The 27,610-nt window shown below is 52.9% G+C and overlaps 1 protein-coding gene across 1 annotated transcript in view; it reads left to right on the top strand.

Moving 5' to 3' along the window:
* DPYSL5 (dihydropyrimidinase like 5) overlaps positions 1-24,482 on the top strand; it is a 76,815-nt gene extending 52,333 nt beyond the window's left edge. Inside the window, exons 3-13 of the mRNA XM_024552551.4 lie at positions 2,572-2,730; positions 4,716-4,895; positions 5,521-5,589; positions 7,202-7,246; positions 8,933-9,008; positions 10,012-10,168; positions 14,297-14,438; positions 15,572-15,714; positions 17,093-17,300; positions 20,091-20,259; positions 22,078-24,482. Coding sequence (XP_024408319.1) covers positions 2,572-2,730; positions 4,716-4,895; positions 5,521-5,589; positions 7,202-7,246; positions 8,933-9,008; positions 10,012-10,168; positions 14,297-14,438; positions 15,572-15,714; positions 17,093-17,300; positions 20,091-20,259; positions 22,078-22,163 — 1,434 coding nt within the window. The 3' untranslated portion in view covers positions 22,164-24,482. The remainder of the gene's footprint in view (positions 1-2,571; positions 2,731-4,715; positions 4,896-5,520; positions 5,590-7,201; positions 7,247-8,932; positions 9,009-10,011; positions 10,169-14,296; positions 14,439-15,571; positions 15,715-17,092; positions 17,301-20,090; positions 20,260-22,077) is intronic.
* Positions 24,483-27,610: the final 3,128 nt, after the last annotated feature.

The following is a 27,610-nucleotide window of genomic DNA, read 5'->3' as shown; positions in this document are numbered from 1 at the left end:
TGGGGGAGTGTTTGCTGACTCCATTCAACTCTTATTTTGAGGCCTGCGTGACAGCAGAGAGAATTAATCCAGATATTTATGAGCCCCCTCCCAGCTTGTCGGTGCTGCCTCACCCATCCCGTCCTATCCTCTCCGGGCCCCTGAGAGGTGAGGTGCAGAGCAGGCACGCAGCAGTAAGTGGGAAAGTCAGGACCACCCTCCGATGCTCCCGACTCCTCCCAGAACCCCTTCCATGACCATCCTGACACCCAGGCAAGAGGGGCCGTGTCCGCCCAGAGCCCACTATCCCACTTCTAGACCACACTCTGGGTCCCCGGAATCCCCGGGAAGGCCTGAGCTCTTCCAGGGCCTGAGTCCGTCCTCCTCGGGGCCAGACCACCAGCGTGTGCCCACCTGGGCTCAAGGGCAGCATTTGCTGAGGGGGGGGGGGGAGCAGAGCTTAGACCTGGGGGCTGCAGGATGAATCCTGGGCCAGGGGACGTGGGCTGGGGGCAGGTGCAGAGGCCATAGGCCAACTTCCCCTACAGTGTAGCTCAGGACTGCAGGGTCTCCGAGAAGTCTAAGTTCAGGCCTGGCCTCGTGGTCGTCGCGACAGCACGCTCGCCTGAGTAAGAGGCTGGACTGTACTCTGTGTAAGCCAGATCTGTAACGTAACGATTTAGGGAGTTGGTACGTGGACCTCCTTTTCTACTCTTGCTCTGGGACCCACAGATTTTAAGAGCAGTCTTACTACACTCCTGTTTCCGGGTGCCCTTTTTTCTAAGGCTACTGTCTTACTGGGTTGGGGGGTAGGGGGTGCTAAGGAAAGCAATCTCGAACCACAGGAAAATGAAACAACTTAGTGTTTAAAATCCCAATATATGAGACACCCCCGTGTCCGTGTGTAAAAGCCAGAAACGTATTTCAGGACAAAATACGTAGAGTACAACCACCTGCTATGGGGATGAATCAGCCCAGCACAATCCAGCCAAGTCAGAAATAGAAGCCAGCTAGTAAAGCTACAATCTGCTGCTCTCCCGGTTCCCTCCATTTCTCTGCCGACCTCATCAACAGTTCCTCCACAGGTGCCGCAGGACTGCACCCTCTGGTGGCCACTTTAGGCTATGCAGGAAGTCAGACCCCTGGGTTTCCCAGGACAACCTGGCCTACCGGAATCAGCCTGGAAAATCAACTTTGCAAGAATTCTCATTTTAACTGTTTTTTGGCCACTGAACTAATTTTCTTTTTGGTCCCTATTCCCCAGCAATATTTCTGATTTGCGATCAAGGACTTAAGTGAATAGAGGAGCATGAAATCATTAAGACTATTTCATTTCTCTCCGACAGAACACAGACAAACAGCTAAGTTCTGAGTGATTAAACACACACGTTAGGACAGGACTTTACCCAGTCCACTTTGTGAGTGATGCTCACTTGACTTCCACAACTCTCCGAGAAGGAAGCTATTCCCATCATGTAGGTACAGAATCCGCCTCTCAGAGAGGGCAAGGTACCTGGCTGAGGACACCAAGCTGGGAGGGGGCAGAGTGGGGACTGGAACCTGGATCTGACTCCCAGTCACTGTAAGGACCAGAACAGAAGGACTTTTACTCACCAGGAAAAAGAGAGGCACCTCATATTATCAGAGCCCTCCCAAAGTCTCAGATGATGAGGTGCTGTCTCAATTAGTTTAATGTTAATGAAGTTTTGTTTGAGAATAAATAGCACATGAGCCCAGAACAACAGCCTTTGGTCGGTACTGGTTTTGGAAACTCGTGGAACTCGCCTGATCAATTTTGGTTTTAAACAAAAGTGTGGGGGCAGGAAGTGGGGAGGAGATCTTTAATACAGATTTAGTAATTATTCCTGGAGGTGTGCTTTCTGATCACAAGTGAGGCTTTTTAAAGGTTTCCTTTCTAAGTGGTATGTTGTGGAGATTATGAGTAGGACAGTTTTTCACTGATAAACTCAAACGGATGGAAGAGAAGTTAATGAGCTCGGAAAACTAAAGACAAGGAGCCTGCTGCTGAAGATGCATGTGAGAACTTTGACTAGAATCATTTCATGACATGTGAGAGCATAAAACAGAACAATACTTCCAAACTGAACTTTTATTTACTATGGTTTAAATGTTTATGTGCAACTAAATTAATAAATATTATAAGGAAACATTTGATCATTTGTATTATATCATCATCATATATCATATTATATCACACATAGATATTTGATTGTCATCTGTGTATTCAAATTGGCCCAGAAATGTGTGCAGGGGTCTTCTCATTGGGAAGTAGGGGGGGCCTGAGGCTGGGGCAGCACACGAAGTAGTTTTCCCAAAGCACCGAGCCGCAACCCAAGATGAGGAAGAAGCGTGTTTGTGTGCTGGACCCACAGTAACAATGGCCACACACTGGCCCCTGCACCTTCAGACAGTGCACAGTTTCCCAAACATTGCTGCCTTTCGGCCTCACAGCCTCTTGGGAGGTAGCGTCCGTGGATGTCCTGAATATCCACCTGAGGACCCCATGCCTCCCCATGTCAGACTCGGGCACGGGAAGAAAGGTGACAAGACTGCTTTTCCCGTCTTCCTCAGGCAGCGCTCGTTGGAGGGACCACCATGGTCATCGGCCATGTCCTGCCTGACAAGGAGACCTCCCTCGTGGATGCCTACGAGAAGTGCCGGGGTCTGGCCGACCCCAAGGTCTGCTGTGACTACGCCCTCCACGTGGGAATCACCTGGTGGGCACCGAAGGTAACGCTGGAATCCCAAAAGATGAACAAATATTCTTTAGGCAGAGGGGCCATTTGGTGGGAGCCAGCTGGGGTGTAGTGCTCTCCCGCAAGTGTGGGACATGCCTCCCACCACCCTCCTAACTCCCCCAAATGCCAAAAGATGAAGCACTGGTGGCTCGGTAAGGCAGTGGGCGGGCCTGTCCTGCTTGATTTACAGAGCCAGGTTTCCAGCAGACACAGGGCCTAAGATGGGAGGCCTCAGGAGCACACTGGCTCCTTGCCCCAACCCCAAGGCTTTCAGCGTCCCCTGGCGCCTGACATTAGGTGCCCCTGACACCTGCTGCGTATGCTGCTGAGGACTGGACTCAGGCAGGGGCAGGCTCCAAGGGCCATGTTGTTTTCATGACAGTACTGAGCTGAGGTCTCAGAATGGGGCGCCCTGGCCTAGCTCAGTGCTGCCTGGTATGAATGGGCTGGGTAGTTCTTTCCCGCTGGGGCCCCACTCCCTCTCCGAGGGCCCTGAGGCTGCTCCTGGTGTGTGGCCGTGGCTGGCTCCCCCTCAGCCCATTCTCAGTCCAGCCTGTGCCCCAGGCTGCCCCAGGCCCAGCATCCATTCCTGCCTCCCCACATTCCCACCTTTTGCTCTTCCTGAAAACAGTTTTGCTCTTCCTGAAAACAGATATACAGGCACCTAGCTTTTGCTTTCTTCCTGGAGTTTGGCAGCTTATTACCCCAGGGAAGCAACCTGCATATTTGTTCTTTCATCAATTATTCATGAATCACTTCGTCCCAGGACTTGGGTGGGTGCCCTGAAGTCATAAAAAGAAACAAACATGAAGAAATTTTTCGAAGTCCTTCAGCGGTGGACCCTGGTTTGAAGGGCCTGACTCCCTTCGGAGGCGGTAGTTAGAAGCGTCACCCTACTTCTGTCCTTGGGTGTGGGATCCACCGGGTCTCTTCCACTATTCCCGGCCTGGGACTTGTGAAAGGCCTCGGTGCCCCCAAGCCTCACACCACGAACACCCCCCACTCTCGGTACCAGAATAAAGGTGCAGAGCACGCTGAGTGTCTTTCAGATGGGGGGTTGTCCATTTCGGACAGCGTCCTGGATGGGTGGCCCCTACACCCAAGGCTTTCTCCATCCTCTCTCCCAGTGTTGGCCTGCAATGCAGGGCCCAGTCCGATTCTCAGCAACCCTGAGGTCAGGCCAGCTGTCTGCAGAGGTCGTGGGGACTTTCACGCATCTAGGATTTTATATTTGTTTTTCTAATCAATTTTTTTCTAACTATAGATTTTAAAATGAGAAAAGAAAGGAAACCCATAATCTGATCACCCCAACACAATCACTATTTGTTATTTAGCTTATTTCCTTCCAGTCTTTTTTTCACGCATGCTTTTTACCTGGTAACTCTTTTGCATAAGTGGGAGCATTTTCTACGTGGCTGCACGGTCTTCATGACCCTCCCAATGGCCACCTAACATTCTGTCCAGTAGATGAACCTCAACTTCCTTCCTCTCAACAGGCCAATGCCGCTTCCATTTTTTCCTAATATAAATAATGTTAGGATGACTCTCCCTACTACATAGCTCACATACTCACGTTCCTGAGATTTTCCCCAGGGTCTCCGAATTTCTAGCATTACTGTGCCTTCTTTGTGATACCATTTTATAGGGTCAGGGGAATAGGCCATAGGAGTAAAAGTTGTGAGTAAGGCTGATGTGGAGTCGGAAACACAGGACAAGCATGTATGGTAGGAGAAACCATAGAACGTGCCTAGAAGGTAACAGTACAGTTCCTGTACTTGGGTCATGCTTGACAGTTTTCAAATTACATCTTCATACCCTTGCTCCCGGGACCTCCGAGCAGCCTGGGAGCTGGGAGGAAAGTGAGATGCTATGAGGTTGCGGGCGGTGGTCACACGGTAACCCCCCTGGAGGAGCCGCATCTGCCAGTCAGCCCCTGGAACGTATGTGCTCACGTGGCCTTGGCGTGTTGCTCTCCAGGTGAAAGCAGAAATGGAGACACTGGTGAGAGAGAAGGGTGTCAACTCCTTCCAGATGTTCATGACCTACAAGGACTTGTATATGCTTCGGGACAGTGAGCTGTACCAGGTGTTTCACGCCTGCAAAGACATCGGGGCGATCGCTCGAGTCCACGCCGAAAACGGAGAGCTGGTGGCCGAGGCAAGGCGGTGGGGAATGCTGGGGGGGTGGGGGGCGGGGGCTGGGGCGCCGGTGTGCTCAGGTCGATTCCTGACCACCCATTTCTACCCCACAATGTTCAGACAAAACCGGTTGTAGAAGTTCACACCCCAGATGACAAATCTTTGCCAGGAAATTGCAACTTTCCTACTGTCTGTAAAAAATGAGTCTCTCTTTATAGTCCAGAAGGGTTTCTAAGTCTTAAATGATGTCTTTATTCTAATGCTCTATTTAAATTCCATTATAGCAAAGGAATTTAAAGCAGCTCTAAGAAATATTTTAATGAGATTTCCAGCAGGGAAACGCTGACTTCCAGATCAATAAAAAATGCTTGTCTTTGGTGCCCTGGACCTGTTCTCTAGTTAGGGAGCTGTCTTTTCAAAAGGAAAAGGCATTACTGATTATGATGAAGTGAGACTCGGGAGAGGCTTCCCGAAGGGGAGCCCGGTGCTCGTTCGGCCCCCTTTAGAAGATGAGCGTTGCAGAAGTGGGGCACAGCAAGCCTGTTCGAGGGGGCTGTGCCTGGCGTATGTTACTGCCCCTGGGGTTCGGCACTTTCTGATGTGTCTGTGCGTCTCTCAGTGTGCCCTCTTTTGCTGTTATCCAGGGCGCTAAGGAGGCGCTGGATCTGGGTATCACCGGCCCGGAGGGCATTGAGATCAGCCGCCCAGAAGAGGTGAGGAAGGCCCCTGTGTGTCCTTTGTCAGCTCTTTCCGGGGATTCACGGGATCTTCAGGGTGGAAGAGACGCCGATAAGAGACGTCGGTTGTGCCGCATCACTTTCTCCGTGGGGGAAGGTCCCGCGGGGAAGCTTCTTGGGGAGCAGCTTCCTCCAGGCTGAGGCTGACTTGGCCTCATTTGAATCGGGTTGCAAGTATCCGAGGGAGACGATGCGAGCCTCCCAGGGGTGGCTATACCCAAAATTGAATTGGGAGAGAAAAGACAGACTGAAAGGTGTGTCTTTTCGGACATTAGAAGAAATTTCAGGCTATAAGCCAGTGACTCAGCATTTGGGGGATCAGATCCCTTTGGGATCCGAGGAAAACTTTGGACCCTGCCCACTGAAACCAGAGGTTCCCGCTCCGTCCCCCTCGGTACCTTATTACTCGCTGAAATGCCCATTGAGAGCCCTGCTCTGCTTCTGGCCTCTGGTTTCATCCTTGCATAGTTTTGCAGGACATCTATACAACCCCCCCAGGGCCCCCCGATAAAGAAATCTGCTCCTCATGAGACAGATAATGCCTTCCTGCCCTGTGACCCTGGCCATTTGTGAGGGGAAAGCTGTTTTGCATTTCTTTAAAGCTCGTTGGCTGTCCACGGTTGGCTGTCCATGAGGGGTCCATGGGGAGGCCGGGAGGGGTGAGGAGCTGGAGACAGCCTGTGATGGTATTTCCATCAGACAGGAACCAAGTCAGCCCATAGTGGGTCAGCCTGGGGGGAGGGTCCCCCCTTACTCCTCCCCTGGTCTGCCCCTGTCTGTCAGAGTCCTTGAATATTTTGACACCTAAGAATTGGTCAAAAAAGATGCACCCGATTCAACAAAGTTAATACTGCTCCTGTGAGCGCCAGAGTGGGTGGGCGCTGGGCACGGGTGGACTTGTTCAGTTACCCGAGGGGAAGAGCAGAGCTGTGGTGGTAGCAGTAGCAGAAACTACCATCGGCACCGTCTGTTGGTTCAAGGCGAGGGTCCTGGGTCTACAGCTGGGGTGATTTTGCCCCCAGGAGCCATTTGACAATGTCCAGAGATATTTTTGATTATCTCAACTGAGGGGCGGGGTGCTCCTGGCATCTAGTAGGTGGAGGCAAAGGATGCTGCTAAAGATCTCACCGTGCCCAGAGAGCTCCCCACCACAAAGAATTGTCCAGCCCAAAATGTCAATAGTTCTGAGGTTTAGAAACCCTGACCTAGACTGATTTCCAGCTTGAGATCAATCAGTGTTGCTCCTTTGCTACAGTGCTGAGGTGGCTGTGAAGAATACACCAGAAAATGGGGAGGGATGTAACTCCAGGTTTTCATTGGCTTTGGTTTCCACTTTAGTTAAGCCCCGAGTAGACCCAGCAAAGCTGTGCCTGGCACACCAAGCCCTAGGATTCTCTCCGGGTGAGCAGAGGTGGTTGGAGCTTGGTGCCCCAGCCCAGGGCTTGCGCCCAATCTAGCCTGGTGGGTGCCGTTGGCCCCTCTGGCTCTGTGCCAGACATTCCAGCTAGGAGGCAGGTCTCAGCCATGTGTGGGCTTTCTTAGAAGAGATGGCGATGCTTGTTTTCTTCCTGTCCTTTGTTTCTAACAGGTGGAAGCTGAGGCCACTCACCGAGTTATCACCGTTGCAAACAGGGTGAGTAGACCCCACCCCTCCACCCACCGCTCACCCTAAGTCTATCTTCGAATCTGGGGTCAGAAACCAACCTGTCCAGTGGAGTCCCATTCTGTCCTGGGTGCCAGCATCATTGCTCAAGAGGAAAAGGATCCCCGGAAGGGAGGGTGAGGGGGGCCGGGGGGTGCAGCACAGAGCCACGCTGCGCCCAGGATTTGCTGCTTGTAGAGGAACAGGTAGACACTGTGCTTCGAGAGCCATACTTTAAACCTATGCCTATGGGCCATTCATAGTTTTCCGCTGGTGCAGTTCAGGGTAAAGCCCCTCAGGGTCGGGGCGCTGATGCATGTGGGGGTGGCACCCAGCAAGAGATGCGGGGACTTTACCCAATACCTTCGATCACAGGCAAGGCACTCAATAGCTCTGTTATACTGCTTTATTACCTAAAATTTGAATGATGGTACCAGTCCTCACAAAGGAGTCATGAGAGGAAAAGCACTATAAACAGCGGAGCACTGTGCAAAGGTCATTTCTCTTTCTGACATCACTGGTGTGATCTGCTCAGATAATCTGAGTTCCCAAGACACTGGCCTTGTACGTGTGGTCCCTGTACGTGAAGCAAAGCATCGCTTGTTACAGACAGGAACATAGAAATACAAGTTCTGGGGCCCATGCAGCCCACTGAATCCGGAACTCGGGGTGATGCCCAGCCATCTGTGTTTTAACAAGCCTGCTGACGGTTCCTGCTGGAGAGTCGCTCCCCTGGAAAGACCCGGGCTCCCTGGAAGGATGTAAACAGGAGGGTGTGCTGTTAGGAATCCCCGGGGGAAACAGCGAGATTGGAAATCCAGCTGGTCTCAACTACAAACTGGTGCCAAGGACGTCAAACGTCAGGCCTGCTCCTAAACTCTGTCCGAATGTGATAAGCAAGGAAGGCCTCAGAATGACATTTGGGAAACACAGTCTCCCACCAGCAGTTGATACATCTGGGGGCTGGATGAGGACACTATTTTACTGTCGTTGTGTCAACGACTTCCCGATAGAAAATGACCCCCAAACAAGGGCGGTTCTGAGCAACGAAAGGGCAGCTCCTCACCTTTTCTCTCCAGCGCGTGTCCAGAGAAGCTGAGCTGTGGGCCGTGGTCACACAGCTCAGTGGAGGAAAAGCTACGAAATATCCAGGGCGTCTCTGTGTAAGACCAGCCCTGCCTGGCGTAGACTCTGAACCCTGAACCCTCCGTGTTTCGTTTGCTCCAGGGCGTGTTCCGCCCCGACACAGCAGCCCTCAGCAGCAGCGCTGTCGTTTTTGATACAGAATATAATACAACCATCTCTGAGCCGCCACATTCAAGACTATGAAATTAAGATAGTCCCTTGTTCTAAGTTATTTTTAAAAAAAACCCTTTCATTGGTTGGTAGAAAATGTGAGGTTCAGCTCCCGACATCTTGCCCCTCATTCATTCCCCTGTTGGGCCCTGGTGCTGGGAGTGGCTTGCCCCTCCTTGCTTCACGAGCTTCTCCACTTCTCCTGCGGCTTGTGTGGTGGCAGCCAGGGCTGCACTCCCAGCGTAAGATTGGCACCCTGAGGGCAGGGCTCGGCGGTGCAGGGGGAGGTGCCTGGGCCCAGTGGATTTGGCTGCGCGCTGTGGGTGCCTGTTAGGTTTGTGGGGTGATGCTCTCTCCTTCCCGCCGTGTTTCTGTGTTTAGACTCACTGTCCCATCTACCTGGTCAATGTGTCCAGCATCTCGGCCGGCGACGTCATTGCAGCTGCTAAGATGCAAGGTGAGTCCCTGAGCTGGGATGGACAGGGCACATGGGGTGGGGTTGGAGCTCTGAGGCCTGGCCCCGGCACCTGCTCTCCCTCTTCTCCACCCGTCCTCCCCAGCAGCGCCCTGCGCTAGCCTGGGTTCAGGATCAGGGTTCCCCTGCACATTTGTATGCACAGCAGCTTCTCGGAAGTGTCTGTCACCTCTTCTGGGCCTGGCAAAATTTTTGAAGTTTTCAGTTGACTCATTCATTGGTATCTTTTCAGCCTTTTGGATTTTACTAGTGGTTGCCTCGGTAACCAACATGAAATCCTGGACCAGTTCCAATAGACATTTCAGGGGATGCCTGGGACACCCCTAGAGAAATAGCAGTGTGCAGACCCAACTTCCCTTACAGCCCCCTGTGCGCAAGCCCGGCACCTGAAGGGACTCCTGCTGCAGAGCACCAGGAAGCACCCGAAGGCTTTGTACTTGTTCATAGTGCCAGCCTGGCTCCCATGAGTGCCAGTGAGGGCCCGGAAACGGGGGAGACAAAGGCATGGTCGTAAACCTGAGGCTGTACATCAGGAGCAAGGGCTTCTAGCCTTTCCACCGCTCTGCCTCCTGGCGATCCCACCTTCGTCTCCCTGCCCTCGAGCCCCTGCTACGGACTCGTCCCCCAGCATTTCTCCCAAAGGGGCTCACAGCACCTGCCTGTTCAGGAAATGGTCCTGAATGCCCCTTGGCCCGGCATCCACAGCCCACTGCACCCTGCAGCACCCATGCCCAGCCACCTGAGGTGCTGTCGGTGCTGCCCCACCTCAGTGGCTTTGCCTTTCCGTTCCCCTCACTTGGAGTCAGTGTCAGGCTAGGGAGCACCCCGGCCTTGAACCCAGCTGTGCTCTCAAAGACCCAAGTGAGCTTAGGCAAGTCCCTTGCTCTGACTTCACCTCTGTCACCTGTCGAATGAGACACCCAGACCAAAGATCCCTCAGGTCACTGGCTTCCTTGTGACGGCTTGGCCCTTCTCCTCCTTCCAGGGAAGGTTGTGCTGGCCGAGACCACCACTGCGCACGCCACGCTGACAGGCTTACACTACTACCACCAGGACTGGTCCCACGCAGCCGCCTACGTCACAGTGCCTCCCCTGAGACTGGACACCAACACCTCAACCTACCTCATGAGCCTGCTGGCCAAGTAAGCCATCCACGCAGGACCCCACAGCCCCGTAGCCCATCATTAACTCTGGTGCACGCCCTTCCAGGAAACCTGTGAGCAGCGGTTGTCCAGCATTTCAGAGGACACTGGTGTCTCACACTGAAGACTGCTGGGAAACTGCAGGACGTGGCCTCGGACTTATCCTAGAATAGACGTGGGCCTTTCCTTCTCTGATTCTTGACCTCTCCCTCCTCGCACTGTTTCCCGTGCGGTTTTCTCTCCCGTGTGTGTGCCTCTCCTGTGTGCCTCTCCTGTGCTGCTCCTGTCCTCTTCCCACTTCCCCTCTTTCTCCTGCCCTTTCTCCCTCCATCCCTCCCACTCTCTCTCCAGTTCTCCTTTTGTCCGACTTCCCTTATTCTGACGCTGCTCTTCCCCACTGGATCCCAATCTGCAGGGAATGGCCTGGTAAACAGCCTGAGACACAAATGTGAAAAGATTTTGTTCTGTCCCAATCACTGCTCACAACTTCTCTCTCAGCTCTGGGGACATTTGGGGCAGAGGCCACTGCCTTCTCTGCCCTTTTGCTTATTAAATTCCAGTTCAGTTCAGAAGTCAGTCTCTTCCCCTTCCCCACAACTCCAGCCCAGGACTGGGGCAGGGGGAGAGACTGGGATTAAATGGGGTGGGGTGATTCTTCTCTACACCCAAGCTCCCATCTGTAGTCCTACATTAGTTGTCGTTGCTTCTCAGACTAAAAGTGACTGCCCTTTGGGGCCCTCTTGGTGCAGGGCACATGCCCAGCCTGGGCTCTCTTGTGCCGTCCTCACACAGTCCCCAGATGTAGGAGGTAGATCCCAGCTTGACCTCGTTTTCCAGCTTCCAGAACTAGCAGTGTCCCTGTGAACAAGGACCCCGCCCAGCAGTTTAAGCCTGGCCACCTCCCCCTGGTGTCTGGGGCTCAGAGGAAACTCACCCAGCCATGCCACTCCCTACAGAGGAGGGGAGGTTGTCCCCAGGCCACCGATCTCCTTACCCAGGGCGCAGAGGCAGGCCCCCAGTCCAGCTCCCATGCATATGCCCACTGCTGTCACCTCTGCTCCACAGGTAAACCTCTTGAAAATGTCCCCCACTTGACCTCAGGGTAGACTGGTGGGGGGAGGGCAGGCAAGCACCACTGGGCCGTGAAAAGAAGAAGGAAAGAAAGACTACAGGACTTACATTCTGCCAACACCTCAGTCTCCCTCCGTCTTCTGCTCTTATAGACCGGGGGTCGGGTGCTGATAAACTTCTTTTGGGCTGATGGGGGGCAGGGGGGGGCAATCAAGGGAAGTGACCAGCCCCACTGAAGGTGGCTGTCTTAAATAACGGAGCCCTTATTTTATCCACGTTCTTAGTTTTCAGTCCTGGGGGCCAACAGCCAGGCGACTCCCACTCAGCATCCTGCTGTGGGGCGTGGGGGCCGGGTGACAGCAGCCCCTGGAGGTGGCACAGTGGCAGTGACCCTCTCCTGTCCCGTAGTTTTGCTCTGGGACCGAGCACCAGCATCTCTTAAGCAGATTTCAGTAAATTAAGAGAGTAAGAGAGGATGAAGAGAGAAATAAACGCTCGCTCAGCTGTCACTTTTAAAAATGCTTTTTGTTGGGAGAAACCATCATTGTCAACACCACGAAAGCAAACAAGTATCAAGGCTCTGCTGTAACACTTCGGGCTCGGTTCTAAGGTTAAAGAATCTTTTAAAATATCTCTGCCTGCCGCAGGCAAGTGTGCCGAAAGAATAAAGACGGAGTGAGAGCTGCAGCCCACCCAGATCCCAGTTCCCCGGGCGCGCACGTGCGGACAGGCGGGGGAAGGGACTGGTCAGTGAGGAGGTGAAGTTTTGTATCCAGCCTGTTTTGTCAGATTTATTAAGTTATTTAAATGCATTCCATCCACTTAAACAGAATTGCAGCTTCACGTGAACTGTGATGAGAATAGTTCGAGTCCCTTTTCTAATCGGTGCATGTGGTAAATGTGAGCAATTTTATAGAACTTGGAGCGCGGTTTTAATATTTTAATTATTTATAGGAATTTATGAGTGCTGTAATTTTGTTTTCATGACACATTTTTGGTGATAGTTGATATTATACAAGACACTTGATAGAAAGCCCAGACGCCAGTTACACTCCTGTGAGAAAATGTGAGCTGCTTCTTAATGAGCTACTTTATTGATTTGTTTTTAAAGATCTTATTTTTTTATTTTTAGACAGAGGGGAAAGGAGAGAGAAAGAGAGGAAGAGAAACATCAATGTGTGGTTGTCTCTCATGCGCCCCCCCACCAGGGACTTGGCCCTCAACCCAGGCGTGTGCCCTGACGGCGAATCGAACCAGCGACCCTTTGGTTCACAGCCCACTGTGAACCAAAATCCACTGAGCCACCCCAGCCAGGGCATAATGAGCTACTTTAGAATGTGACGTCTTAGGATGGGTCAGGGTACAAAATACCTCTAGAGGCAAGGATTCGTCCTCTATTTAAGATCTGACTTCTTCAGGGGACCAGATTATTTTCATTGGAACATGTAACATTTTACTTAACAAAGCCGGTCATGTTTTAAACTTGAAAGAGTGGGGGTGGGTGTTTCATATGGCCCAGATTCAGGGAGAACTCAGAGGCCCTCCTGATGTGCGACCACCCCATTCACACCTGCCTGGGAGCACCCTGAAAAGATTGGGGGGTGCTCAATAAGACTTGTCGGTTAAGGAGTGGGAGTTGAGCCAGCTGCCCAGGGGGTCAGGGACCCTCAGCCCGTGACACTGATGGGTGCCTCTCCTGATCAGAGCCCTGTGCCAGGTATCTGGAGGACTCCCAAGGACAAAGTGAAACCCTAAAGATCCCACGCATCTCTGGTCAGTTCTGCAGGCCTGGGGAAGGTGGGGAGCTCTCGAGGACCCTAGGAAAAACCCTCTGCCCGATGGAAGAACCCTTCCCGCAGGCTCCAAGAGGGCCTAAGCAGCATCTTTGGCCCAGGGAGATACCAGCCCATGCCGCAGGAAGAGCTGAGTCATCTCACTGCGGATTTGGCCAACAATATCAGTCATTTAGCAAGAGCTGTGACCGATGAGCCAGGCCAGGCCCCAGGGGAGAAAGCCCTCCATGCGGTCTGACCCAGGACATCTGAGAGCCTTAAGATACGCCTCTTCACCAAGGGAAATAATGTCCTCTGTTCCCAGAGTCCCCTTCCTAAGCGAGCATCTTAGAAGGCCCACATGCACAAGGCTTTGGTGCCTCCCACAAGCAAAACTAGACTCCGAGGTCCCCAGTGTGTGGTCCAAGCAGTTGTACCACAGGACCCCCGTGCTCCATTAAGGCCCCACCCTGCCCCCCTGAGCTGGCCTGGCCTGGGTGACATAGACATTCTCTCTCTGCCCCCCTCCTTAGGCAGAGGGCTTGCCACCAAGCACCCCCTCTCACCATCCTCGCTGCCCCAAGTCTGTAGTTAGCTCATGAGCCCCACAGGGGCCTGGCCATGCCTTGGCCACCCGCCGCCTGGCATGGAGGCCAGCCTCAGGAAACTTCTGGGGATCATGGTCACGGATGGCAGTGACAGTGACCCAGCTGACTTGCACACATTGCCGGCTTATAAGGCAGACTTTTCTGTCTTGTCCCTCATTTCCGCTTCTGGGCTGTTAGAGTCCCCACATCCTAGGAAGGCTATGGCTTAGAGTTATTTGCAAACTGAACATTGAACTTGCGTGTTTTACCAAGCACGCGCTTGTTGCCAGCAGGGACTGGCAGGGGTTGAGGGCGGTGATGAGAGGGAGTCTTCACATGGTTTCATGGCAGTAAAACTACCTCCACCCTGGACTCTAGCTAAACTCTTAAGCTCAGTTTTTCTCTACCCACTATCCTAACTCTTAAAAGTCACCATCCCGAAGCCTCTCGATGTCTCCTGCAACACTGATGGTCTGTCTGCGCCACACTCGGCACCTATTTCCACTCTGCAGATGGGGAAACTGAGGTCCTCACAGTTTAAGTCACTCATTAGAGGTCGTACAGCTACTAAGTAGCAGAGCCGAGACTGAAATCAGCTTTGCCTGGTTCTTAAGCACAGACTTTTTTCCTGTACGTGTGGCTTCCCTCTGGGACCCTGGCCTCTTCCCTTCACTGGTTATGCCCTTCTGTCTACCCAGCGATACTCTGAACATCGTGGCGTCAGACCACCGGCCTTTCACCACCAAGCAGAAAGCTATGGGCAAGGAGGACTTCACCAAGATCCCACATGGAGTGAGTGGCGTGCAGGACCGCATGAGCGTCATCTGGGAGAGAGGCGTGGTACGTTCCTGAGACCCCTCCCACACCGGCCCAGGCAGGAGTCTCGCCCTGAAGGGGTGGGGGGGGTCCACACAGCTGTTTCGCTCAAAAACAGAACTGAGAAGATTTCTTTTCCTGATCAGAAAGATAATAAGGCCTAGTATAAAATTTTCCCATAATTCCATACCCAGAAATTAAACTTAATATTTTAATTTGTTTCTTTCTAGTTCTATGACGTACTGTATTTTAATAGCTGGGTTAATCCCTTTTTTCCATACAACATATTTTGAGTGTCTTCCTCTATCAGTGAAAATTCTTTAAAAACATCTTTTTTACGGTTAAACAATATTTTCTCCAGTGGAAGTACCGTACTCCAGTTAACCCTCTCCTAAGGTTTAGAGCTTTCAGCTCTGTCGAATTTTCGCCCCTAAAAGTGATGCTGCAGAGAATCTCTCTGTTCACGAGCACGTGTCAGCTCTTCTGATTACTTCCTGAGGACAGATTCCTAGAAGTGGATTTCTGGGCCAAGGGATATGGACATTTTTAAGGCTCTTGATATATTTTGTTGAGTTACTTTTCAATAAAGACAGGGACTGGGACTTCATTAGAATCCCACCTGTGCTGGCCGTGAAGAATATGCATTGCTGGTCTTAACCCATCATAGACGAGGTGCAGCACAGAGTATGAGCCCAAGGAGGTTCGATGTCCTCAACTACGCCACCAGCTCAGGGAGGACCCAGGAGATGGCTCCAGAATCCTCTTTGAAGAGAGTTCACCATGCTGTCAGGGGTGGGTGAGTGGGCAATAAGATGCTTTTCCAGAGCACAGAATATATGTCCCTCTGGGGGTGAGGGAGGCTCTGTCCTCCATAGAGGGCACATGGGTGGAGCTGGTTTTACATTCAGGAGGTAGATTTCTACCAGGTAGGCAGCCTTGTGGAACAAGAGCCCACACATGTGGTTGCTGCGTGAAGGAGAAAGAAGTAAGCAAGTGCCTGGAAGCAGGCCAAGCAGGCTGGCTCATCTGAAAGGGCACCCACGGTGTGTCCACCTCAGCACCATTGTTCTGACCACCTGAAAGGCCATGGTCCAGAGCCAAGGGTGACGCGGGGGAGGCACACACAGGGCCTGGTTGACGCTCCTGCCATATTTCAGGTTGGAGGAAAGATGGATGAGAACCGTTTTGTGGCCGTCACCAGTTCCAATGCCGCCAAGATTCTCAACCTGTATCCACGCAAGGGCCGCATCATCCCGGGAGCCGATGCCGACGTGGTGGTGTGGGACCCAGAAGCCACCAAGTAAAACCTGCTGCTGGGCTCCCGGGCTGGGGGACTTGTGGTATTAAGGCACTTGTGTCACAGGACTCCAAAAGCATATCATCTTTGCACTGCTGCCAGCCTAGAGAAGTATGGCTCTGAGGTGTATTCAATTTAACACACAACAGTGAACCGCTCCTTCTGCGCTGCGTGTGACAGTGTTTCAAAGCCGCTTCTCGTCATTACCTCATTTGACCCGATGCACGAGCCTGGGAAGCACTCAAACCTGGAGTTCTTATTCTCATTTTACTAGTTTTAAAAATATTTTATTTACTTATTTTTAGAGAGAAGGAAAGGGAGGGTGAAAGAGAGGGAGAGAAACATCAATGTGTGGTTGCCTGGGGACCTGGCCCGCAACCCCGGCATGTGCCCTGACTGGGAATCGAACCAGTTACCCTTTGCTTCGCAGGCTGGCACTCAATCCACTGAGCCACACCAGCCAAAGCTAGAGCATCATTTTTACTTGGAGATTTGGGCAGAGGAAATGAGAATCATTTTTTAATATTAAATTTCATTCAGTCAACAAATACAAAGGTGGATAGAAGTTGGTTGATAATAATAAATAATACAATAATCAATAATAATACAAGAATACACTTTTGCATACTGACAGCTGTAAGCCCACCTTTGCCCACCCCTGTGTGTGGTAAGTGCTGTTGTTACAGGTACTTTTCTAGGTGCACATTTAGCAGCGAATAAGATAGACAAAAATGGCTGGGACACTAACGTTGCATTGCGGAGAAAGTTCACCCTGGGCACCACCAGGATCCCCACACTGTCCCCTCCACTAGGGCCCCTGAGGAGCCCCACTGTGCACCCTGACCCCAGGGGCTGGTCCCTGTCTCTGTTGGAGGCCTGCCTGTTAGAGCAAAGACCTCCCAGAGTTCTTTCCTCAGTGTATTAGTTTGCCAGGGCTGCTTTAAAAACCGCCTGTGGGGCTTAAACAACAGAAATCTGTGTTCTCGCAGCTCGCAGGGTAGGAGCCTGAGACCAAGGTGTCAGCAGGGTTGATCTTACTCCGACGCCTCTTCCTGACGTGTAGGGGGCTGTCTTCCCCTTTTCACACGTGTCTCCTCTGCATGTGCCCTCCTGGTGTCTCAATTTGCTCTTCTTAGAAGGACACCAGTCAGATTGGACCAGGGTCTACCCAAATGATCTCTTTTTACTGTAGTTAGCTTTAATTAAAGGCCCTAACTCCAAATACTGTTACATTCTAAGATACTAGGTGTTAGGACTTCAACATATAAATTTGGGGGTACAAAATTCAGCTCACAACCACCAGCCTTTGGGGATCATTCCTTCCCTCGGAGCATCTTCCCTCTTCTCAGAGCTTTCTCTCTTGCCACCACCTCCCCACCAGGACCATCTCAGCCAGCACCCAGGTGCAGGGAGGAGACTTCAACCTGTACGAGAACATGCGCTGCCATGGCGTGCCGCTGGTCACCATCAGCCGGGGGCGAGTCGTGTATGAGAATGGTGTCTTCATGTGTGCCGAGGGCACCGGCAAATTCTGTCCCCTGCGGTCCTTCCCAGACACTGTCTACAAGAAGCTGGTCCAGAGAGAAAAGGTAAGGTGAGGGGCAGGGAGGAAGATGTGTGAGCAGAGGTGGAAGCCCCTGTCGGGGACATCTCTCACGATTGCTCTAAGTCCCAGAGATGTTCTCACTCTCTTTTCCCACCAAATCCCGTTGCCTAGAGTGGACGCTCTGGGAACGAGAACTAGTAGGAAAGAAGCACCTGGGACAAAGTAAAACATATTGGGAAGGTCCCCACTTCCCCTGGAGCTGAGCTAATACTGTGAGCTGTTCACGACTGTCCCACATGTGGTCTCTGGGAAGATTCTTGCCGTCCACCAGGGCAAGGGGTCCCTGTCATGGCCTGGAGTTGCCCTTTCTCTGAAACCTCCCCGCTCCCTTCTGATTGCAGTAGGCTGGGTGGGCTTTGTGAGTCTGAGCCCCCCAACACGGAATGGTCAGGCCAGGTCTGGAGTAGTTCACATCTCCAGGTTTGCACCCAGTCCTGGGATTCCATAAGCCCCCATTGTATGCCATCCTCCGGGTAGGCACCCTCACCCAGAAGAAGGCTGGCTCTTCCCCCATTGCCTGGGGGTTGATGTCCAGCGTTATCGCTGAGCGCTGCCCTAGAGAATCAGGCCTGGATCCTCACGGACAGCTCCGGATGCTGCAGCCTGCAGTCCAGTCATCAGAAAAGAGCAAGTCTCACAAAGAGGCAGCTGACAGCACCCTGCTCTTTGTGAGACTTGCTCTTTCTCTGGCCTAAAGCTATATTACTGGGGCTTCAGATGCCGTCTGTTTCCAGATGCCGTCTAAACAGGTGAATGTCCCTAGGAACATCACATGAGGGCCAAGAAGTCCCGCGCCTCACTGGCTGTGGCAGCTCTTTCCTGCCCAGGCCCAGGTGCCACTGCTGCAGGCACGGCATGCCTAAGAGATATCAATCCTTTAGAGACACTTTTTAAAATGTTCTCACCCAGCGTCTCCTGTGTCGTGTTTATTTGTCCCTTTTGCCCTGGACATCCCGGTCCTCTATATGCAACAGGTGTTTAACCTGTCTTCTGGAGGTAGTGGCAGTGATGGTTTCTGGGGGAATTGGGGAAACGCCACAGTCTGGCCTTGTCAGCCACTGCTCTTCTGTCCAGGAAGGGAGACCCAGGAAATAGTGTATGTTTTCACCAGAGGCCCTAAGTAGCAGCCCAGGGGCCACGGTTTCTGGGCCGCTTCCAGATGATCTCTCAACCCCGACCCGCTCCCCACACCGCGATCACTCACAGATCAGCATCAGCTTCCCATTCTTGGGTCCCGTTCTCTCCACTCATGACCGGCTCCGGCTCCCAGCAGGGCACCAGAGATATAAAGGACCGTGGCTGAAAATAGAATCAGCTGCCATGTCACTGAGCCCTAGAAATCTGCGGCATAATATCTAAGGAATGGACTGCGTAAGAGCTGTCTCTGGTTTGGCATACTTGCCAGCGAGTGGTCACGTGACCTCTCTTCACCGAAATTTTCTTATTATCTTAGTTCTCTAATCCTTCTTGCAGAAGCCAAGCTCCTTTTCTGAGTCCCTCCGGCTTCCTAATTTGTGCCACTCCGGTTCCCTCCTGGAGCCAGCCACCCAGAGGCTATCAGGAGTAGCTCCTCCCAACTCTACCCTACCCTTTTTCTGAACACCCTTGCTCCTGCTGGCCCATGAGCCCCAGCCCTGGGGTGACCCCAGGACCAGAGGAGGGACGTTTCCATGAAGTGGGGTGGCGGGCAGGTTGGCAGTCATTCTCTCTCTCGGCCCCCTCACCCCGACTTCCTTTCACCCTGATCCTGGTCCTCAGTGGAACCCCTGCCACAGGTTCATTCACAAGAACCCCAGCTTGACTCCACCCACCAGCCCAGCCCTCCTTCGGGGTGAGGGGAATGCTGGTGACAGGTAACGCCAGCTTCTGCTGTCCGTCTGAGTAGTGACCGGGCAAGCAGGGCAGGAGTCCCGAGTTCCTGAAGGCACAAGAAGGAAACAGGAGTGTGTCTGTGACCGCTGAGGTCCTGAGTCACAGGCTCAGGGGCCCTGAGATGCTGCCATTGCTGGGGTCCCTCCACTCTTGACAAAGTAAGGGCACGTCAAACTGATATTTGAACAGCAGTCATCTAAAGTGTAAAAGTAAACAGGTCACATTAACACCAAAAGGTCAGCTCTGCCGGCAGTCAGTAGGATTCTCCTGGGGCCTCTGCTCCTGCCCCTCCCTGGGACCCGGGCCTCTCAAGTGGAAGCCCAAGTGCAGCCTGGCAAAGGCCAAAAGAGCTCCAACCAACCATGGCATTCTGGGGCCTGGGCAGCCTGTTCACAGAATGTGGGCGCTTAGCTCCACGGCCTGCGTGAGCACACAGTGAGCCGGTGTTGCTCCTGGGGGACTCCCATCTATAGGTCAGCTGTAGGCAGCCTCTGTCCCCGCAAAGCCATGGGATCACAGTGAAAGGCAGGACCTCTTGTAGCCAGGCCAGTGAGGGGGACGACGTGGCTGCACAGGAGGGCTGCTCTGGAAGGCTGAATACCTCAGAAGTCTGCCTGAAGCCCGGAAAGGGCTCCACCAGTGTTGCGGGGGCCCAGGGGGCATCTCCTCTGGGCACGCACGCACTCGGGCACACACGCACAGGCGCTACTTAGGAGGTAGAGGAAAAGAACTCTCTGCCCCTTGTGCTCACGGTATAGGAAGCCTCTGTCACAGTAACTTGGGTCCTGCGCTGCATGGCAGCCCCTGGAGTCCTGCCAGCCCCGGGTGTGGCTCTGGTGGTGAGGGTGGCAGCTGGGCTCTGATGGTGTCTTTTCCCCTTTCCTCCTCCACCCTTCCCCAGACCTTAAAGGTTAAGGGAGTGGACCGCACTCCCTACCTGGGTGATGTCGCTGTGGTTGTGCATCCTGGGAAGAAAGAGATGGGAACGCCTCTCGCAGATACTCCTACCCGGCCCGTTACCCGACACGGGGGCATGAGGGACCTTCATGAATCCAGCTTCAGCCTCTCTGGTAAGAGCCAGGGCCACTTGGGCTGCTGGTGGCAGGAGGGCCGGAGGGCGGGAGGCCCAGCCAGGCAGTGGGATTTGTGCTGCTTTTCCTCTTGTCTTCTTCCTTCCTCCCCTGTCGCGTGGCCAGTGATGAGTACGAGGCCCACTATTAAATACACACAAATATTGCGGTGCAGGAGGGCTCCCCGGTCCTGCGCACCACTGTAACAGGCCATGGGCTGCAGGAGAATCTCCGCATGATTTCTGTTTTGGTCCCTTGAAGCATCTGGAGGGCCATGCACACAGATGGCAGCCCAGAGAAGATCTGAGATCAGGAAGGGTAACCCTCTCTGTGCCTCATGGGACTGTACCCCCATCCCCCCTCTCCTTATCCCAGCCCCTCACCAGCCTCTCTGAAAGACCTGGTACTTCCCTTATTCCCTTTCCTCCCTCACCCTTTTTGCTAGGACGTGTATTATGTGTAATACAGTGTGTAATACATGGGATGTGACTGCCCAGGAAAGTTCCTGTCAACAACTCGAATCCCAGGCATTCTGCAGTAATTAAGGGGGGGTGAGGGGCAGGGGTCACTGCCACATAAATGGTAACCTTCAGTGGAGAACAAGCTGCAATGGAGAAAGTGCTGCAGGCACTTTGACGGAAACAGACAGCACTAGGAAGGGGCGGGGCCTGACCTCCCTGAATGGCCTTCAGGACTGGCCCAGATGCAGCCCCAGCATCCGTCTGCTCTGCCAGTGCTGTCCTGGGCGAACCAGCAACACAGCAGGAATGAAATCCGAAATCCAGCAGGGGGCTTGGCGGTTCCCTGGGGGCGGGGCGCGGTGGGTGGTGTGGCATGGGACCTGCATACAAACCCTCCTTACCTGAGAGACAGAGGACTAACCCCAGGGCTCCCGGCTGAGCCCCCTGTGTGGCCAGCTGTGTGCTCAGGGCAGCTCCCCATGGTTCCTGTTTGAGGACCCAATAGCCTGTGGTGAGGGGTCCTCTTCAACACTCCTCTTCCTCTCGTTACCAAGATAACTGCTCCCCAACCCTGAGGGGCACTCCCACTCCCACCAGCGACTGGACACAAGTGCCGGCAGTCAGAAAGGGATCCATGGTGTGGAGTGCCCGTGGGCACTCGGCCTTGCCAATTCAGGAGGTGTGGATTCCCCTGGCTGCCTGGGCATGGCACCCAGAGCCGAGGGCCCCGCTGGCCATTGGCTGCTTCTGCTCCCAACCCAGGTCTCGGGGCAGAGCAAAGACTGGGCAGAACTCTCAGGCTCGGCCAACATTCGGCAGCCTCCTGCCTTCCCTCTGCCCCAAACCTTGTCTGTTCTGGATGGGACAGGCTGACGGCTGTCCCACTGTGCTCCCTGGGGAACCAGGCCTCCTCTTCTAAATAAGTCTTGGAATTTCAAGATGTGGGGACCTTTGGAGTGTGCTTCTTTGGTTTTCCAAAACAATGGGACCTCCCTTCTTTCTCTCTTATTCACTGAGGCATATAGACAAAGGCCCAATTGCTAACAGGCCAATCCATAGTCTGAATTCCTGGCAAGAGACCGGGTGTCCAAGTTTGGTAGCAGTGAAGATGGCATTATAGGGCAGTTAATCATGGAGGATCTAAATCAGGAAGACCTGGGTTCAAATCCAGACTCTGCTGCTCATACACTGTAGCATTGGGCAAGTTACTCAACCTCTCCAAGCCTGTTGTTTCCTTATCTGTAAAATGGGGTGAAGTTGTCATGAGAATTGAAGTAGACCGCACACATGGAGGAGGCCCTGCCTCTGTGACCCAGGCGGGAGCTGCCCAGCTCACCCTCTGCTTCCTTCCCTACAGGTTCTCAGATTGATGACCATGTTCCAAAGCGAGCTTCGGCTCGAATCCTTGCTCCCCCTGGAGGCAGGTCGAGCGGCATTTGGTAAAGGCACCAACCAGCCCCCACAAGTGAGGATGCACCGCTGCCACCAGCCCGCACACCCTCCAGCCGCAGCTGCAGGGACGGGAGAGGCTGGGCTGGGCAGCTCACCACCTGAGGGGCCACAGGACCCGGGAGCCCTCCCCACGTCTGACACGCGATTCACTGTGCTTCGAGCCGACCCTAACAGGCACTTTGAGATGTGTTCCTCCTGCTGCAGTCCTTCCCTGCCCTGCCTCGTGGGGCCCAGGGAGCCCACACTATGCACAGAGCCCAACGCATAGAGCCCGGCCCAGCCCCTCCTCTCACCCCTGCCCCCACGCGCTGGCTTCAGGAAGGCCCAGGCTGCAGTGCCCTGCCCCTGGCTGACCCGCCAGTTGTCCGGAGCACTTTAGCAGATGTGCTTTAAAAGGACTCCCTTCCCCATCCTTGTAGGCCCCGGGGTCACCTTTCACACGCTAGACAGGCGTTGGCTGCCCAGCCGTGCCCAGAATGCCCCGTTTTCCCCGACTCGACTCCAGCCCTGTGTGGATGGGGATGGGACACCTGGGTGTGGGTGTGGTTGGGACACTCTGCGCCCTTTGCCAGCTTCTTCCTCCTCCCACCCCGCCCTCCGTGAGTCGCGCCCAGAAGAGCTAGCTGGGCGGGGTGCCAGGCTGGTGCCGGGCGCGTGTACATGATTTGTTTTGCACGTTTGGTTTGCGCCGTGATTTGGTTCAACTTGTTTGTGCATCCCGTGAGAAATAACGGTGCTTTGTGTCGCTAGCATAGCATAGAAACAGGAATAGATGTGGACCTTAGGAGACGCTGCACTCGACACCAACCAGACAGCCTAGAGCACAGGTCGGGGAGGGTACTGGACTTTCAGGCCCTTCTTCTCCCCGAAGGAGTCTTCCAGGCTGCACAGGCTCTGTCCCAGGCCCTATTCCCACCCCTCCCCCTCCTGGTCTAGTTCCCTACATTCTGACAGGGTGCCCAGGATGCTGGCCCTGGGGACCTTTGGGGCAAGGAGACCTTTGCCTGTCTCTGGCCCTGATCACTCCCAGCAGTAATGCCCCCAATCACCTAGCTTCCTGTAAACTCCCCCTACTGGACAGAGAGGCCTGGCTGCTCCTCCTGTGTGATTGGCAAGCTGCCTGGTGCCTGCTAAGAGAAGGGGAGCAGGGCTAGGGGGAGAGGGCCAGCCTGTGCCCAGGAAGGAGACCAGGCCAGCAGGACCCGACTGTAAAACCCACACTGCTGCGCAGGGGCTCCAGTCTCAGGTGCTCAGTACCTTGCCCTCACCTGCTGTGGCTGCCACCTCCTCCCACAGCCAGTGAGGCCCTCCCTGCCTCCAAAGCTCCATGGAAACACTAGGGGCTGGGTGAACTCCACCCACCCTGAGTGAACTGGGAAGTGACCCGGCTGCCCGCCCTTGTGAAGCCTTGTCCTCGCCTCGGGGAAGTGATTTCACGTTGCACGTTCCATTTAGCACCCCAGGTGGCACGTGGCTCATGGGCTCTTGGGCTAATGGTCGTGCCCTGTACATTTTTATTGTGCTTTTCACGTTTTCAAAGCACTTCCATATAGGAGCTCTCCATTGCTTCTCACAGCACGGCATGTATCATTCTCCCCATTTCAAAGATGAGGCCCAGGAAGGTTAGGCCTTCTGACCCCAGAAGTGTCTGTGACTACCCTTGGGAGCTTGGCTGTCTGCCCCAGCTGTGGAAAGGAAGAGTGGGATGATGTCCTTTGTAGGTCCTACCAAGAGTGTAACCAGTTAGAAGACTTCCTGCCCTGGTAGGCATTTTGCTTTGTTTTGCACAGATAGGTAGAATTTTGTCGTAAACAAACTAATGCATCGTCACTGTGTGAGCCAGAACTAGTTCCATGCTGGGGGTTTGCCCTGTGGGTTGAGCTGCCTCCACACCCTCACTTGTTGCTTCACGCTCATCTTCCTCACTTCGGGGCTGAGATGACAGAGACTGTAACCCAGGGAGCAGAGGCAGCAGAGGCACTCATGGAGGGTGGCAGCCATGGGGACAGACTTTGGGGTCTGGGCCTGGGAAACCATGACGCTGACCCCTTGGTACAGCACACGTCATCTTTCTCTCTTTCAGCCCTTGCTGGGTCATGGGCCTTGGGCAGATGCCAAAGAGCCGAGCAGTGGTGGTAGCCCACCGGCAGAGCATCCCTGCTTGGGCTAGGAAAGCTTTACCTCCTCCGAGTGCCTCCGCCTGAGTGATGCACAGCCTGGGCTCTGGGAGACCATGCCTGGGAGTGGTCCACCATAGCCTTCCACTTCATCCACCCTGATCCTTACATAGACCCCGCCCTTGCCCAGGAGCTTCTAGATGAAAATCAGAGGGAGGTTTGAGGAACCAAATAAACGGTCAGCCCCCACCACCCGCTCCTTGCCCCTGTGCAGAGCCCCAGGCAGCTCTGCCACCAGCTCCGCTGGCTCCTCCCTGCTTGGAATGAAAGGGTCTCTGGTTGCACTGAATGCAGCTCTCAAACTGGTCTTGTACTTGCTGAATAAATACTGTCGTTCTTGCCTTAGCTGCTCTCTAGGTTTGTGGGGTTAAGTTACAGAAAATTGTGCTACTGTGTGTGCGTGTGTGTGTAGTGCTAGGAGTCCACAGTAGGTCTCTGTCCAGCCAATGCCATGACGAGGGCTTTTCCAATACCGACCCAGAAACCACAGAACCATGCAGAAACCCAGCCCCTCCAGCTGCCCAGGCGGCAGGCACAGCCTGGGGTCGGGACGGAGCCTCCAGCCCCCAGCACCCAAGTGACTTCTTCACTCCTCTGTAAAAGTCATGGTGCTAAGATTGTGTGAACCCCAAGACAACACACGGTCCTGTGCTTTGGCCCCCCATTTGAGGCAAAAAACAAAACAGCCCGACACATCGTGTTCTGGTGCAGGTTTGTATTAAACTGTAGCTACTTCTCACTCGGTCTCGGTTGTGTTTCTTCAAAGAGGAGGGGGTTTGGCGGAGACCTCTTCTGCAGTAGCTGGGGTGATGCTGAAGTTGCTAAGAAGACTCAGCTTCAGTTTTTCACGCCCATGTTGGCAGCTTCCTGGGAGGCCTGAGCAGGGTCTGCAGGTTTAAAGAAAAAAAGAAAAAGTTGAGAGATGGGAGCCTTGGTGGCCCAAAAGCTTGCAGTCAGTTCTGTCACCTGGTGGGAACAATGCCAAGGTTTGTGGTACCACGTTTCCCAGAACAAGGCTGCTGAGTTATCTGAAACGGACAGTTAGGGGAGAGAATGTCACCTGTTCTCACAGCTTCCATTTTGGAAACTCTCTAACCACAGTGGGACCCTTAGGTACTGGGACTATGGCCTTGCAAAAATCACATGACAAAAGACGGTCCCAAGGTCAGTGTGTCAATCTTCAGGCTGTTCTCGGACTTCCCCAGAACCTCACCATTGGATTGGCCCACGGTACCTGCAAACCCCACCCACCTGCATCAAGACTCTGCCCTCTCCCAGTCTCAGCCAGAAGTTGAGAAGAATGAGCTGCTCGAACAATTTTATACTAAGGACTGAGTGAAATTGTTGCTTCCAGTGCTGTAGACTCACTTGCTCCAGAAGACAAAACCCTAGTGAGGGGGTTTTAGGCGGTGTGGGGAAATGGTTGGGGCGGGGAAACTTTCCCAGCTCTCAGCAAAGCTGTGAGCCTCCTGCAAGTAAGGCAGGCTGAGGCCAAAGAAATACCCGGAGCCCTGCTGTTAGGGCGAAGCACTGGGTTGTAACTAAATGAGCTGTGTGCACAGGCCCTGCTGGGGTTCCTGAGCCAGATGGAAGCACTGGTACCTGGTCTGCAGGATGCCGAGTCCCTGGGATGGTACTGAGCCAAAGCATCTGTGTTACTGTTTCCCCGTAACGTGGAGGCACGCTAGAATTTGATTAACTGCCAAAAACCCATTGTGTTCGGATGAAAAATGCCGTGAGCACACATTTGGCAGGCCACGTAGCACAGTCGCAGGTGGATTATAAAGAAAAAAGGTACCCTGGAACACACTTAATGCCTTTGTATGTACGTAGTAGTAGAGAAAGAAAGATCACAGACAGTAGAATAAGGCTTGATCAAGTCTGAGAATCTGCATGTTGGGAAACCCGAACCCACCAGCTGCTAGGCAACCATCACCCTTCACTTCTTCACCCAGAATTACAGGTTGGTTTTCACATACAGGTCCAACCCAACACTAAGAAGTGCCTTGTAGCTGGGGAAGGAGGCAGAGTCTGGAGACACCCAGGTAGGAAGAAGAACATCATGCTACACAGGGAGGGCAGACTTATAGTCCTAGGTTAATAAAAGGCTGTTTGACAGTGTTGCTAATAACACATTTGAAGAACTCTTAGTACTTTTCCAGTAAAACATTAAAAGATCTAACATTTTGTTGACACTTGATACAGTCTTAGGATGGAAGTTGGGTTTTTTGCTTTCTTCCCCTTATGTATTTACAAACCACACATTTAGACCTAGAGGAAGCTTCTGGTTTGCCCAGGACACTTCTGGTTTAAGTCTATTGCCCTAGAACAATTATTAATAGGGCCACCTTTCACTTTCGACTATGTCCTGGTTTGGATAATAAATTTCATGGTCACCTTATGGGCACCTATATATTCATTAGACTGTTAACATGCCTGCCCAGGAGTTAAAATTTTCCATCACTGAAAGATGAGGGGCGGTGGGAGGTGGGAGGTGGGGAAAGTGGGTCCTCTGGAGTGGGTGGGGACAAGGGTTTCCTGTGACCAGCCCTGAGTCTCCGCACAGCTCTCGGAGGCTTCATGAGGTCTCGGGGCTGTGCCTGCAGCGGAGCAGTGAAGGCCTGGGAGCACGTTGCCGAGCTTTTCAGTTTAGCTTATAGACCTTACTATTCCATTAAAATGACTGCCAAGTTTTGTCGTTTCTTTTTAAGGGGACTTTGCCCCCACTTATAAACTTAAACACCTTACCTTTTAAACAATATTTAAAATTCTTTTTCCTTTTTTAGTATCTTTCCTGAATACGAAATAATTTTTACCAATCTAATAAATTAAGCTTATAAATACAGTGAGCTTAGGCGTTTGTTGGATGTCTCACTGCTGAGCATAAACTTAGTAAGATTCCAACTTAAAGTCGTAAGTCTTAAGTTACACATTTAAAATTAGTCATGAGGCAGTCTAATAAGCCAAAATTTCTTTAACAAGTATATAAAATACCAAATATGTGCAGATCCTCTCTCTCTTTTTAATTTTTAAAATTGATTTTTAGGGAGAGAGGAAAGAGGGCAGAGAGAGAAAGAGAAACATTAATTTGTTGGTCCACTTATTGATGCATTATTTGGTTGAGTCTCGTTTGTGCCCTGACCAGGGATCGAACCCACAACCTTTTGGTGTAAAGGACAATGCTCTAACTAACTGAGCCACCCAGCCAGAGCCAGATTCTCTCTTACTACAAACATGTTAACACTGTGGTTTTGGTTCTTT

Source organism: Desmodus rotundus, chromosome 5 (genome assembly GCF_022682495.2).
Source record: "Desmodus rotundus isolate HL8 chromosome 5, HLdesRot8A.1, whole genome shotgun sequence".
NCBI classification, from domain to species: Eukaryota; Metazoa; Chordata; class Mammalia; order Chiroptera; family Phyllostomidae; genus Desmodus; species Desmodus rotundus.
The sequence above is the reverse complement of the archived record's forward strand: the minus strand, read 5'-3'. Positions and strand labels throughout refer to the sequence as shown.